The sequence below is a fragment of the Bacillus rossius genome, chromosome 2 (assembly GCF_032445375.1).
Source record: "Bacillus rossius redtenbacheri isolate Brsri chromosome 2, Brsri_v3, whole genome shotgun sequence".
NCBI classification, from domain to species: Eukaryota; Metazoa; Arthropoda; class Insecta; order Phasmatodea; family Bacillidae; genus Bacillus; species Bacillus rossius.
The window spans coordinates 22,072,523-22,087,272 of record NC_086331.1 but is presented as its reverse complement, the minus strand read 5'-3'; the positions used below and the strand labels follow the sequence as shown (position 1 = coordinate 22,087,272).

General features: G+C 34.8%; 1 protein-coding gene across 9 annotated transcripts in view; it reads right to left on the bottom strand.

Annotated features, from left to right (window-relative positions):
- LOC134529165 (coiled-coil domain-containing protein 177-like) overlaps nt 1-14,750 on the bottom strand; it is a 71,250-nt gene that overhangs the window by 27,020 nt on the left and 29,480 nt on the right. For 7 of the 9 annotated variants that reach the window (XM_063362982.1, XM_063362978.1, XM_063362981.1 and 4 more), the window contains 4 exons: nt 11,871-11,979; nt 6,669-6,866; nt 3,785-4,022; nt 3,045-3,204 (listed from right to left, as the gene is read on the bottom strand). In XM_063362982.1, coding sequence (XP_063219052.1) covers nt 3,045-3,204; nt 3,785-4,022; nt 6,669-6,866; nt 11,871-11,979 — 705 coding nt within the window. Of the gene's footprint in view, nt 1-3,044; nt 3,205-3,784; nt 4,023-6,668; nt 6,867-9,727; nt 9,937-11,870; nt 11,980-14,750 lie in introns of those variants that run through there. The other 2 variants (XM_063362986.1, XM_063362985.1) reach the window with 2 other exon arrangements.

Sequence of the window (14,750 nt, the reverse complement as noted above, 5' to 3'; positions counted from 1 at the left end):
TCCAAAATATTTCTAATGTGGTAAAATTAACATTGCCAAACATGCACGTGGACGCCATATTTCCAGTAATTTGGTACGTTGCTAAAAAATTTATTTTAATAATGACACAGTAATCCCTTGTTTGTTTATGTAAAACCCACATTTACAACTTTATTTCCATGTATAATACTGTTACGCAGTTACGCACTGCGTAACTATACGACTACCAGACAGCGCCCCTGGCTATCTGATGGAAACCACCCGCAGCACAGGGGCGCGCAATGTTCGATTTCTGCGCGCCGGACGGCAATGCATCGGGGCCGCTCGGGGCGCTTCGACTCCGCCCGGCTTCGCGGGCTTCGTCCGGAACAACCAACGATGACGTATTTCCGCCGGCGGGTATCCAGACTGTTCCTCGGTCGGGCCCCGGCGGACTATATAAACCGGCCCAGCCAACGCTTCTGCAGGCAGTCTCCGACTGGCCCAGCAGCATGAACCTGCAGTGACTACCATCTACACCACCGGCCTCCTCCGTCACGCTGCCCGACGACGTGCCGACCGCTTCAGGAAGAAAACGGTAAGAGACGCCGTCAGAATCTAAGTCCATAAGTGACTGAAAAATTTTCAACCCCGTAGAAATATTACAAGTCCACGAGGGACTTAGAATAAATTCAAGCCGTTAGTTTGGACTTAGAATTGTCGCAGAGTGAGGAAACAGAAAATTTGCCTCGTCTGTAGAATGAAGGGAACTGTCTCGTGAAGGTTACGGGATAAGTAAAGTAAATGTTTGACTGGTGTTGAAAGTAAAAAGGCAGTGGGGCAGTGTGGCAAGAGACGGAGGAGAGGTCGAGTACCGCATAACGTAGAGTTTACCAACTTGCAATACGTTGAGGCTTACCGTAACGTAACCAACGTAGTTTCACGTAACGGATTCGACTGAACTATTATAAGTTCTCGGACTACACAATCAATGTAACGAGCACTCCTGAGAGAACTTCAAAACGCAGCTACTTCGTTGAACGACTGACGAGCCGAGTAAAGATAAAGACTGCTCGCCGCAATATTGGCGGGGCGCCACGGCATACCGCTGTCAGTAACCAGGAGACTTTTGAATACGACCCGCTGAGTGTAAGAACGTGTGTGTAAGAACGTGAACATTTTAAGTGTCATAAATTTGGTATTGAGACTTACACCAGAAACACTGTTTAACTTTAAAGAATCAGACCGCGATGAGAGAGAATGTAAACTAGTTACGGATAATATTAACTGTACTATAAGCGATTTCATGTCAGTTCCCCTTAATTATTTTCTTTCACATTTTCTTATTCTCTAATTGTAATTTGATTTGTTTGGCAAATGTTAAATTCATGTTAGTACAGTTAGTTAACGTAATATTGAATGTGCCAAAAACCAATTGATTTGATGTTCATATTTTCTGCTAATATAATTTGCTGTTTGCTTTACAATAAGGCGTTAATTTAATGTGTGTGAAATATAGATGTGATCCAATATTGTTAATTATATTTTTCTGTTCACAGACATCGTGGGCACTTGCTTTAATTGTCAAAATAAGAAATCAGAAGGGTGTCATATCTGAGCATGCGTGTATTGAAGGATGTGATGTTGTTATTACAAGTTTTGTTAATAAAAGCACTTTTGTTTCACGAACTTTAGAACCACTTTCTGAGCTTCTCCCCTTGTCCTCCCGCCCTTCCGGACTGGAGGTAACAATACATTAAAGTTTAAAGGGGAGAAATATCAAAATAAACTTTATTTTTGCTTTTACGTCACCAAAGTTTTGGTTAATGGCCGTATGGTTTACCGTAGCACATTGCACAAAAAAAATGTAATTGGTTTACAATGGCAAATGAAGCTGCAGTGACCACATGCTCAAGCAGTAATGTATAATAATTAAACTTCACAATGTTCGCTTTCAACCTTTATTGTTTCCGTCTAAACTTTTCTGATGGTTTGCTATTAAATGCAACGCTGTTGCAATGTGAACTGCGAGAAATGCTTTCACATAAAGTGAGAATGCAATGAATTGATACTATGAAGAAAATTACGGTGCAAGTAAAAAAATATGTTAATCACTGGAATTCGTAAATCCCGGGTACATAAAAATGAGGTTTTACTGTAGTTGAGTATCAATATCGATAGCTCGCAGATTGCATTCAGTGTGCGCACTCTCTCTCTCATGCAGAGTGAACTATATTTTATAGCCCGCACTCTTTCGTGGTTAGTGTATACGACGATAGTTATTGGTACGCTACATTAGTTCTGTCTCACATTTTGGGTGGTTTTTGTCAGTTTATTTTAAGTAGATACCAAATAAAATTTTTGTTTCATAATATTTATTTACTAGTTATATGGGGTTCATTAAAGTTGAGATTAAAAGCAAATTATAATATTTGTTTGATGTGTAAATTCTCTTTCAGAAACTTTTTAAAACACCTCAAATTTTTTTTTTTCATATTTAGTCAACCTTATAATAGACAAAGAAATAATTTATTCAATAATAAATTTAAACTTTTTTTTGCATGGCTTGAGTATTAATGGTATATCAGTAGGATAGTATACAATAAATTTTTCTTTAATGTACAGTTAAAGAATTTGTTGAAGGAACACACACAGGAAATGAGGCACATATGTATTAGATAAGTTTTAGAGATTTCCCTTAAATTACACTTTTTTCTTTTTCCTCCCTGAAAAGTGCTGTATCTGCAGGAAAGTGCTGATTATTTATGTTACAAAGTTAAAACATTTACAGAGATAGTTTCCACATGATAAAAGTGGAAGAATGTCTCCACCTATTTTATATTTTAAGTGTGACTCTACTCTAAATGAAATAAGGCGTAAAAAACACAAGCAGCAAAAAGCTGCTGGACATTTAAGTTTTGCGACTTCCAGCAGGTACCCCTTTTTTTAAGTACTTTTCGTAACAGTCCTTCAGTTTCGTGACCTGTAGACACTAGGTGTTCTTACACCACTGATCACAGGAGTGGCTCACACACCACAATTCCCGCTCACAAACTCATAATAAACTGATTACTTGGTACGAGTACCTTTTGTCTTCTGGAAGACTTGGAAGGCAGAGAAGTGTTGCGGCTGGTATTCTGGGTGGACGCGAGGCTGTTTCTGTGGCTGGAGTTGCGTGAGGAAGTGCTGCTGCGACAGGGCGACGACAGAACACTGCAGCTTGTAAAACCTTGTTCGCCTGCAACCCTGCACCCAACCACCACAATAGTTTTCAACTTGAATCATTTATCTTACAAATTGATGAATGAAAATAAACTTCAATTAATAACACTGACAAGCTTTACATCAATTGGTGTACATGCTACCAATAAAAATAAAGTACAAAAGTGAACATAAAGCCTAAAACTAACTGGCACGTATTTTACATTTTGAGATTCTGATGTAGTTCAACAAACTGATTGTTGTAAAATATTTTGGTAGTCCATATCAGGTGTATGTTTTCAACAAATTTTCAGGCCCACCTGAAGTCTCCACGATATGAAAAAACTCTCAGTTGCCTTCCAATCCTTATGTTTCTCATAAAATACAGTTTTCTGCAACACTTTGATTTATTAAGATCAACAGCACCTCAGAGGAGAGAGAGAAAAAAATCCCCTCCCCCCTTAAAAGTGATGTCTACGCAGTTAAAGAGAGTTTATTTGTTCGTTACTATAGTGTTTAAAAGTAACCTTTTTTAATCCATACTAATCTTAGCATTTTTTAAGTGTTCCAAGTAAATATAATTTTTTTTTTAATTTTAAATAATTTTAAATTTTTTTGAACTTACTGTCTTCTAGTGGAAGTTGGTAGCAGACTACTTTGCTGAAAATTATTAGCTGAAGTAGATGCAGATAAGGAAGACTTTTTATAGGAAGAGTACTGTGACGAACATGTTATTCCACTTCTTCCACTTTTCAAGATTAATGATTTATCTTCTGGGTTTTCATAAAAACTTTTATTCTCATTGATTGTAGAATCAGATATCACTGATGATTTAGCTATTGTATCCAAAGTATTTTCAAAATCTGCAAAATACACTTAGTAATAGACTCTTATATACATAATACAACATAAAATTAATCAAACTTTTTAATATTAAAATTTTCTGTATTTGAAACTTAAAAGTCATGGCCAATACCCAAATGTATTCCTAAGAAACCACCTACAATGAATACAAATGAAAAAATATTCTTTAAGACCAGCAATAAGGAAACTAAAATCCATGGAAAAATTTCTCATTAATTTGCTAAATTAACCTTTGTTATGAAAAATAATAATTTTGTATGCATTATTAGCTATAAAACAATATAGAAAAATCACTATCCAAACAAAATAACATATTGTATGTGTATTGTACCGACATATTTTCAACTGTTGTAAATAGTTGTGAACTTTACACACAGATGTAAAAATTAAATGGTTTTTAAATTCCATGAAAGCCTTGGGGGAAAAAAATGCTGATTCTAGGCTGTCTAAAAATAACTTATGGACTAATTTCAGAACTTTTTTCAAAACCATTTTAATTGAATTTTCTCACAACTTTTTAATATGGAATATGCATAATTTAACATAATACAAAGTTACCTACTATTTGAAAGAATGTGCCAATTTTTATGTAAGAACACTCAATCCAACTATTTATATTAAAAGTGAGACTATAAACTTAAGAAAGACATCAAAAAACACAATGCAAGTTAGCAATCACTGCCCGAAATTAAATTTAATGACTTCCATCTCATTACTGTTTATTGCAGGATATTTTTACGCCTTTTGCGACCAGTACTTCAATTTCATTACTTTTCCGTGAATTCCAAGACTTTCCAGCCCTGTAGGTCGCCCGTGGTTCTCAAGAGCTAACGAATCAACTGCAGCTCAGCATAAGCATTTACAACTGGAACATCTGTCCCTGCTGCTATGTGCAGTACACGCGGTTCTGCCATCTTGTCATCGCCTTAAGTTTTAGATGCATCTACTATTTAGCAGTTTTTTTGACGTGACGTCTAATAAATCGATGAATGCCGGCTGCACGCACGAAAAAGTGTCCCGTTACGCTGTGTCCCATTACGCTCATTGTCTGCTTGCGTCGCATCTATCTCTCTTACACTCGATTGGAACAACCATCGATTTGACTTCTTCGAGGCACATTAAACTTGAAACACTCCCACTCGTTTCCTAATTTTCCTATCATCGTCCTATCCTTAACAGAATAACACAGATTGGAACAAGTTAAATAGCAAACATGTACAAAAGTTATAGTTAAAATAATCTCTTCGTTAAAGTAATAAACATATTTGAATTAATGAGTGCAAATAAAAGTAAATTCATCAATTAAATTGTAAATTTCATTTCACTCTTTCTTTGTATCCATACAAAATAGTGATAATTCAATAAAAATAATTCAATTTTATTCATAAAAGTATGCAATCATTTCATCAATGTTTTGTTATGACGTTGTCATGTTACACTATCGTCCATAAACCGACTTTACAGACAACCAATTTTTTTTATATATAAACTGTGATATAAAGTTGACAACAAACATTGGGGCATGCCCATTATGACGTGCCAACCCCCAATTGTCATGATAGGTGCAGCGAGTGTGGCAGAGTGCAGAACACGTGGTGTGTGCCGACATCCAAGCCTCCTCCCTCTCCTGGGTCGCCCAGTGTAGGCACTGCTGGGACTGTTCGCCAGCTACAGGCACTGCGAGGCATTCCTGGCAGTGTTAGAGGCGTCCCCCGAGGCATACGGCAGGAGCTACAGCCGCTAGTTCCACACCCCGTGGCCAAACCCCACCCACCATTCGTCCCGTGCCCTCCAGGAATCAGCTCTCCCCCACCTCACCTCCAGACCAGACTGTGACCCGGATTTGCCTATCAAAACCCTACCAGTGAGCCACTTGACATCAAAGTTTTTCAAGTAATTAAAAATTGTAGATTTGCTAACCAGGAATACTTCTTAATATGGTCACATAAGGTGTGCTTATAAATCTAAGGCATAATGATAAGAATATATAAAGAGTTACAGAGTTTCAGGAAGATGACGACAAGGTTGGCCTACAGGCTTCCACAACGTACATCTTCGCCTGTTAGGCTGGCACGCACCCATCTTTTACAGTACGCAACTTTTCAAAATAATATATGATGTGGTTTGTAGCATGCATTTTCATTGTAACAGAGTGAATAAGATTTTTGTCATTTCAAATTTCATAACTAATTCATATGGTTATTTAAAAATATTTTTAAAAAAAAACTTCTGTCAATTAAAAAAAAAATTAAACAGAAAAAAGGTAAATCCTAGTGGCATGCATTTTCTCAATTTCATAAGAAAACAAGTATTAGATTCCTCAATAAACTTCATTTTAGTTGCAAAAATTCTGAAGATCTCCAGCAGGTAAACTTCTTAACATGTAAATTCTTAAATTAAAATAATCTTACTGTATCCTGTTCTGGCCATAACCTTTACTTCAGGTACACAAAATTCAGAATATCTGGTGGAGATGTGTATGTAAATTAATACAGTACCACAAATAGTATTAAAAAATTACTATCAGTAAAAGCAGTATGAATTATTATTATTATTATTACAAAAATAACTTTAAATTATGTTGAATTTTGAATCTCACCAACAATATGCGGAAACATTTATAAATAATTGTATTTTAAACTTACCATTCTTAATTGCAGCTCTTGCAGTATTTTCTCTGTTTAGCTGCTCTTTGCGTGAAACTGCATCTCTGAGAAGTTGTGGCTGTTCTTTTTCTGATGATTTTTCACTTGTTACAGAGATTTCTTTTATAAGGTTCTCATTACTTGTTGTTGACTGTTTCATTAAATCCCTTCTTACGGAACGACATTTTTCTAACTTGACTATGAATAAATTAACACACAAGCAAATTAAGTGCACGCAGAAAAATAAAAATAAATATTCTAAAACTTAAACAAACACTCAGAATTAAAATATTATGATTTTTCTAAACATATGGTACTAGGTACAACTACTAGTTAGAATGTTTGTTTACAGAAAAAAATAACTAATTCATATATGCTTTCTTTCTGCACCCTGAGCAACTATGCTCTGCTACCATGTTAGACATTTTATCATCTACAAACAACTGTGAAATTTAATATGGCTTCCTGAATTGCCTAATAAGGCTACAAAATGACACATAAATAACAATAATAAAACAAAAAAAAATTACATTCAAATTATCACAATAAAAATATTGTGACAAAATTTAAAACAAATATCCTAAATGTTAAAAAAGTGCTATAAATTCCTTTGAAAATGTTTTTATCATTATTAATAAAAAACTTAATTTGAAGCCAGTATAAAGTCCTCCTATATCAACTAAAATATTGTTTTTTACTATGTTTTACATTTATCTCTACTCTTTTTTTTCATTAAGTCAGACCAAACCTAACATTAGAATATGGTTATTGTACTTTAAAGCATGATGCAAGCAAAAATTTGAGAATTCATCATGAAGTTTTCAGAAAAAATTTGTTTTGCTAATTCAGGCAGTAAAATTTATAATATAAAAAATAAGTAAATTTTAAGCAAAAGGTCATACATTTTGTCATGGCAACGAATGGCAGACTTCAGTTTACAATTTTGAGTTTTATTAGCCAAAAGCAATCACAGGAGGTAAATACGTTAACTTTGAAATACCAGGATGTAGAAAAAAATATATGAATTTCTCGCTGGGGCATGCATCTTCTTGCATAATCTTAATCTGCCTCTCTTTCAGATAACTGATAATTTATTGCTTATTTACATTTTGTTTGTGTGTTTACACTGTTGATGTGAACAACATGATTAGAGATGAAATGACATTAAGAAATTCAAGAGATGTTTTAATGTTTATCGGTATGATACAAACAAATCATGCAATGTACATGTATACTAGGCAAACAAATGCTACCGAACCTGCAACTAAAGAGAGATATTGCCATATTGTTAAAAATTATTGTTTTTACAATGAAAGTGAGGAAATGTGGTCTGAGATTTAGCACTACGAGTGAAGAAATGGTCATGACAAGGAACAAAAATGGAGTTATATGTTGCACCGAATTAGCTGGTGCTGAGTTAAAACAGGTAGAAAGCTTCGAGTATCTAGGAAGGGTATTGGAGGGAGGGGGCAAAAACAAGGAGAACATTGTAAGGCAAGGACAACAAAGAATGCATTTTACAGGTGTGTGAGAGATTTGGTATGCCCATAGTCACATATGGAGCAGACACTTGGACTGTTGACAAGAGAGATGCTGGGAAGATCAGAGCAATAGGAATGAAGTTTATGAGGAGTATGTTGGCAGTTACGAGGCGGGACAAAATCAGGAACGAGATTGTACAAGCAAGAGCAGGAGTATAAGACTTGAATGAGATGATTGAAAAAGCAAGAATGAGATGATTGAAACAGCAAGAATGAGATGGTATGGACATGTGCAGAGAATGGGAAAAAAGAGGCTGCATAGGAAAATGATGAAATTGAAGTACACACGAAAAAGACCCCAAGAAAGATCAAGGAGGAGATGGGAAGAGCAGATAGTTAAAGGAGTGCAGGAGAGAGGAGAAGATTGGAGTAAAGTGAAGAATGAGGAATGGTCGAGGAACAGAGGAAGATAGAGGCATTTTACTTTGCTGAACCGGCCACAGGCTGGAAGCAGTTGATGATGATGATGATGATGATGATGATGATGATGATGATGATGATGATGATGATGATGATGATGTTGATGATGATGACAATAAAAATGGTTTCTTATTTTGTCCATAATTTGTTCTAACTTATGTTCTCAAAATTATTTTATATAAAACATAGTTTTTAAAATATGATGCAAATTGATGGTATTTTTAGACACACTTATTGGATGTATTGTTGTTTGATGTTTATATAACAGAATATAGGATACAAAAACTTATTAACATGCTGTAATATACAGTATTTCCAAAGAAACAATGACAATGACCAGCAGGTGATTTCTTACGAGAAAATTAGATGAACTACTTACATCCAAGCAACAAATAAATCATTAATTTATTATATAACAGAGATCAAAAACATGTAAAACGTAGTTGTCAGGATCATTCCCCTTCAGTAATAAAATGGGGATGGCCAGCCTTTTCATGCATGTTATTTTATAAAACTAATCTGTAACCAATTCTTAGTAGAAAACTATTAACAAGAACATCAAAAATAACAAAAATGGGGTAACTTTGCAGAACATTCTCATGTGAGCCATAGTCACCATCTACAAAAAAATTCTAAGGTTCGACAAGAGCATTGGGATAGCATTTTTGCGACACTGATTGATGCATATCTAAGCCATCACTCGTATGTTGTGTGAAGCTGTGTAAATCATTGGGGTAAATTCCTAAGTGTAGATTGGCAATACATACGCTACAGATCTCATGTGGCCCCACACAAAAAAAATCAAGGTTATCAGTTGATTGTCAGGCCAGTGAATAGGACCTCCGGACCAATCTAACGAGCAGTTTATGTATCTGTCAAGTACTTATGCACATTACTTGCAAAGTTTGGGGTTTCACTGTCATGCTGCAGCCAAGTAACATGATGAATATTGAAGGGAACTGAGAGGAATGTCTTCTAATAGTTTGGGTAATCTCACTGAAAAACGCTTGTTCGTTTCTCCAGTCTTTTAGGTAGGAAATGTGGTCCAAGCTAACTATAACCAACTACACCGCACCACAAATTTATGTAAACACTTACCAGTTTACCAGGGATTTGGGTAGCATATGAATTAAATCTGCTCAGACGTACTCGTTGCAAACATTGAAAATATCTTCGTACATGAAAGTAGCTTCATTAGTGTTCCTTGCCAGTGTTGTACTTCTGCTTATTTACTAAGGTGCCACCTGGTGTACATAACACCATACTAGTGTGTGTTGCTTACTTTCCAGGCAATTCAAATTTAGTATCTGAAACATGTATGCATTTTGAGCAAACTGCTGCTCACCTGCAAGTATTTTGACAAGACTACCTGTCTGCTAATTTTGATATACTTGTTGAAGGTATTCCACTAAAAACTGATCACAGCATAGCATTATAAAAGTTACATTTGAATAAAGGGTAGCCACCCCCATTCTATTACTGAAGAAGAATGAACTTACCAACCATTTTTGACAAATCTAAGATCTCTGTACTGAGGAAAGAAGACAAGTTACAATATTGCCCAGCTAAGACGACGATCGTTCCTTGCACATACAGAAAACACTTTAAACATATTCAATCAGAGGTTGCAGATAGTGGGGTGTAAAGTTCTGTCTATGACTGCTAATTTACTTGAAATTGTTTATGGTTATTTCCAAATAAAAGAGTTTAAAATGAAATACAAAATTTATTCTTCTCCTGAAGAAAATATGTTTGTCACATGACTCCATAATGTACTAGAAAATAAAAACACCCAATTTTGCCAATTTTTCCTCAAAGTCCTGTGCCTTCACGAAATAAAGTCCCTAGCAACTTCGTCATCTAGGTACCAAAGAAAAGGTAACTAAGTACTTGTGTACCAACATGCCACCTGGGCCTGTGCTGTACATCTGGGGCCTAATTTCTAATTAAAACTTCTGGAAAAAAAAATGAAAAAAATAAAGTTAAAGCTTACTGTGGCATGGCCCCCGAACCCAGATGTGAAATTGTTCGCCTCTAATCACTCATAAACTTTGTTTTTTGTGAGCCCTACACGTCCTTTCAGCACAGTACTTGAACAACGCCTGATAAGGCTGCGCAAATGCATACTACCACGCCAGGAAGTGGCAGCTAAGGCAGCTGTGTGACCTCACCGTCCAATCACAACGCCGCTTTTACATCCAAGGACACAATACCATACAAAATACCTTAACCTCACATCAAAGCATTTCTGCAAAATGCAAACATAAAAATCACAATCTTTTCTGATTGGTTGGCACAAAACCCTGATAATTTTACTGCCTTCCATGGGAGTGAACACCTGCCAACATTCCCATCATAATAATACATACAGAAAGTGCCAGAAGGTCTCGTACCTGAAAAAATTTCCATAAAATTGCAGTTGTGTCGCGTGTCTATCTCTCCACCTTCCTTTTCCCATACAATACACAATGTTTTAGAAACACCATAAAAGATTCTAAATAAACTCAAACATAAAATATAAGCATAAAAACCATATTTAAAGTAAATAAAATATGGAAAAATGGATTAAAACAAATACTAACCTAGCAAACAATGTGAAAACCAGTAAAAATAGAGTTGAAAGGGTTTTCTAAATAAAATAACTAAATATCAGAAACTATCATAAAAAATATTCAAGACAATAAAATACCACAACCGAACTAAGTCACCATGACACTGAAACTACATAAGCAGCTGATATACTGCATTACTAAAAATCATCCTGTCATAAGAACTCTGCAAAATTGGGGAAGGCGGGGGTTCTGCAATTCCACACATTATTCACCAATTTATTGCTTAGCTGCAAATGATTTTCCATATTTCTTTTAAAAAAAATTTAAAAAAGGATGATGATCCGAAATTTGATTAAAGGTGTGTAAAGCCTTTGTAAATTATTTTTGTAAAATATTATTTATATTTTTGTCTTATTTTCTCATAAGTAATCATCTGCCTGGCATTATCAGTGTTCTTTAGAAACATCCTGTATATGTGATAAATCCTCCATATACCCACTCACTCAATTAGAAGTATACAACTGAATATAACATTTCAAAGTTGCGCAGTATAATTTTTCCGGTTAGCTTTAATGCAACCTAGGCACAAAAAAATTACCATATTATTTCCATTATTCACATAAAATAAGTTAACTGCATTACATTACAAATTACTATTCAACAAATTTTTTTTGTTGAAATTAACTTACTGAGTCTGGCTTTTTCCTGTTCAGAATAAAGTTGATACACATCTTCATCTGTTTCTGCCCCTACATCCTCTCTGAACTCATGGATAGTCTTGTGCAGAAGTTCAACTGGCTACATAAAGCACACATTAGAACAGAAATTTGATTGCTCATATTTGAATCACGCATAGAAAAACTCAAGCATACCTTCAGTGCAAAGTCAACTGAAATGCCATAGTGAAGAAGTATAAGCATTAAATTATTTTCTGGATGTTGTAAATACAATTTTAAATTTTTACCCAAAAGTTATAAATGATACACAAGCTGATTACATGTAGTCAAAGGCTGGATTAATGCTTTCCATGTTTAAGTGCTATGAATGGTAACTTATGGAACTGTTCTGGGTAACATAACCTCTTACTCTGGTAACTACAATGCCATGAAAATAACTGTCAAACTTCCAAGGATATTACTTGCCTACATCCATACCTGCCACATCACAATAGATTCACATTCACTGAAGAAAGTCAATGCTTCAACTTTAACATTAATACTAAGGTGTAATTTATATACACATGGCACAAAATTATATGATTCTATATTGAATACTCTTTATGACATTAACTAATTAAATATATTCTCATGTTATGAATTAAACTGTGAAATAAGCTACAGTGTTCAGTCACAAGTCTTGCATCAAACAACTCTAAAAATGGTTTAAAACTGGCTGATTAAGAATCTTTTTGTTAACTAATCAAGAATCCTTACATAATGATTTTAAATGTTATCTTGATTTCTTATAACACTTTAGTAATTTTTTAACTGAACTACGAATACATTGTTTCATTGTTTGTATTAGTCTTAATATAAAATCAAAGATATAATCTAATCAAACAAGACATACTCCTGGAATTATTGAACTGACTTCCACTTCCACTTGCCTATCCACATAATAAAAATTCTGTAAGTAATCAATGTTCACCACATTTTTAAGCCTAATAAAAGCAGCCTAACAGAATTGGAATGATAGATATAAATTTTACATACTGTGAAATGGCATTATTAACATAACAATTTTCCAGGTAGCTTCCTATTATCACCTGAAAATGCCCTGAAAACTATTTTGCAGACAGCTTAGATATCAACTGTAAACAAGTTGGCCCCATGTGAATAAAAATTTTACTTGTACAGTATGTCCATAAAAGAATGTCTCAGTTATAAATATAAGTATAAGCGTTGCAGAGTTTTGTTTCAAAGTCATAATTAAAAAGTAACTCAAACAGCTTTAGACAAGCGCATACGCGAGTACTACTTTGTTGTTTTCTCCCTTGCAGCGCCACCTATGCAAAATGGTGACTCCTGAACATAAAGTATTTTGTGTTCTACAATTTGCTAAGAGTGAATCTTTAATTTCAGTTCTATGTGTTGTGCCATTGCAGCATTCAGCTGGGCGTACACTCGTTTTTGCTTAACTATTTGTGTGTTTTTTTGTTTGTTTTGGCAAACTGAACGCTGGTTTATTTTTTTTTAAGAATTTCTGTTATGGGGGTAATTTATTTGTAATTTTGTCTTTAAGTGAAGGTATGTTTTGTTCTAACTATTTGTATTGTATTTTATTATCACATAATTATTATCCAATTTAAGTGCATCAAGAATCAAAGAAAAGAACTCTGAACAAATTTAATTATTTTAAAGTTTAATTAATTATATTTTCGTCAAGGCAGTGTGCTATTCAGTTTTCGGAACTATTCTTTAAATTGTGCATTTGTAACTATGTTTGGCTAACTGTGTTATGCCATCTATGGTCACTTCCTTCTTCTTGGTGACCATCATGTGAAAAACTGTATTAATTTCTGCTCTTTATTTATCCACCGCATCCATGCGGTAGTTTCAAGTTTGGGTAGCCGCCTATTGGGTGAGTTTTCGCAGATTTCTCTGGAAATCATGCTGGACATTTATTTTTAAATATTTCACCATGTAATTAGTCTTTTGAAATGTTTTTATAGCGGCCCACGAGTCATGGATCTGGAGTGCTTCCCTATGCCGGCCATGCTATGAACAACTTGTAACCCTTTGTTTGGAGTAGAGGATGTTCTCCTCTCTTTTCTGACGGCTACGGGATTCACTCACTCATGAATTCAGGAAAGTGATTCTTCGTTTTCATACTTCGCATGAAGCATGTGTTCGGCAGTAAATGTGGACAACCTACCTAAATTCATTTTATAAATTTTTCATCGTTTGTTTTTATTTTGTTTTGCTAACATAAATTTATGAATTAAAGTAACGTTAATAATTTATTTATTGTCTTGGGGCCCCATAGTTTTTTTAATTTAAGTAACAAATGTAACAAGTAACAAATGTAACAAGTAACAAATGATATTCTATTTATTGTTTATGAAGATTTATAAATAACTAAGTAATACTGTAATACTCATAAAGTTTTTTAATATATCAAATATAACTGATGGTCTGAAAATGAGTTAGTTTCTATTTTAAAATATTACCCCCAAGTTAACAAGAAAATATTTCTTATTATTTTGTGAGCTGGTTGTTCAGTCGGCCTACCTTTGTGCTTAACTTCTTTTTCAACCTTGAGGTGGGACACCATTGAGCCTAAGGTTCAGGGCAATTTCCACTGCTAGCCTTTCTCAAAATGGTCAAACCTAACCAGGCTGGGAAAGGTTGGTAGAAAGTTTGGTAGCAGAGCATGGTTCTGGTGTTTTATCCTTGGGTGTTGTGTTGTGCATGCGTAGCTTTTTTTAGCTTGCATGTGTTGCTCCCTTGGAACCTTGCATGGCTTGGGGGTGACAGCAGTTTGGTAGTTCTTTTGGTGTTTTGTATTAATTTTTTTTGTTTGTTCGTTATGGCTACTTTGATTCCCGAGTTTCTCCTTAAAGATGAATT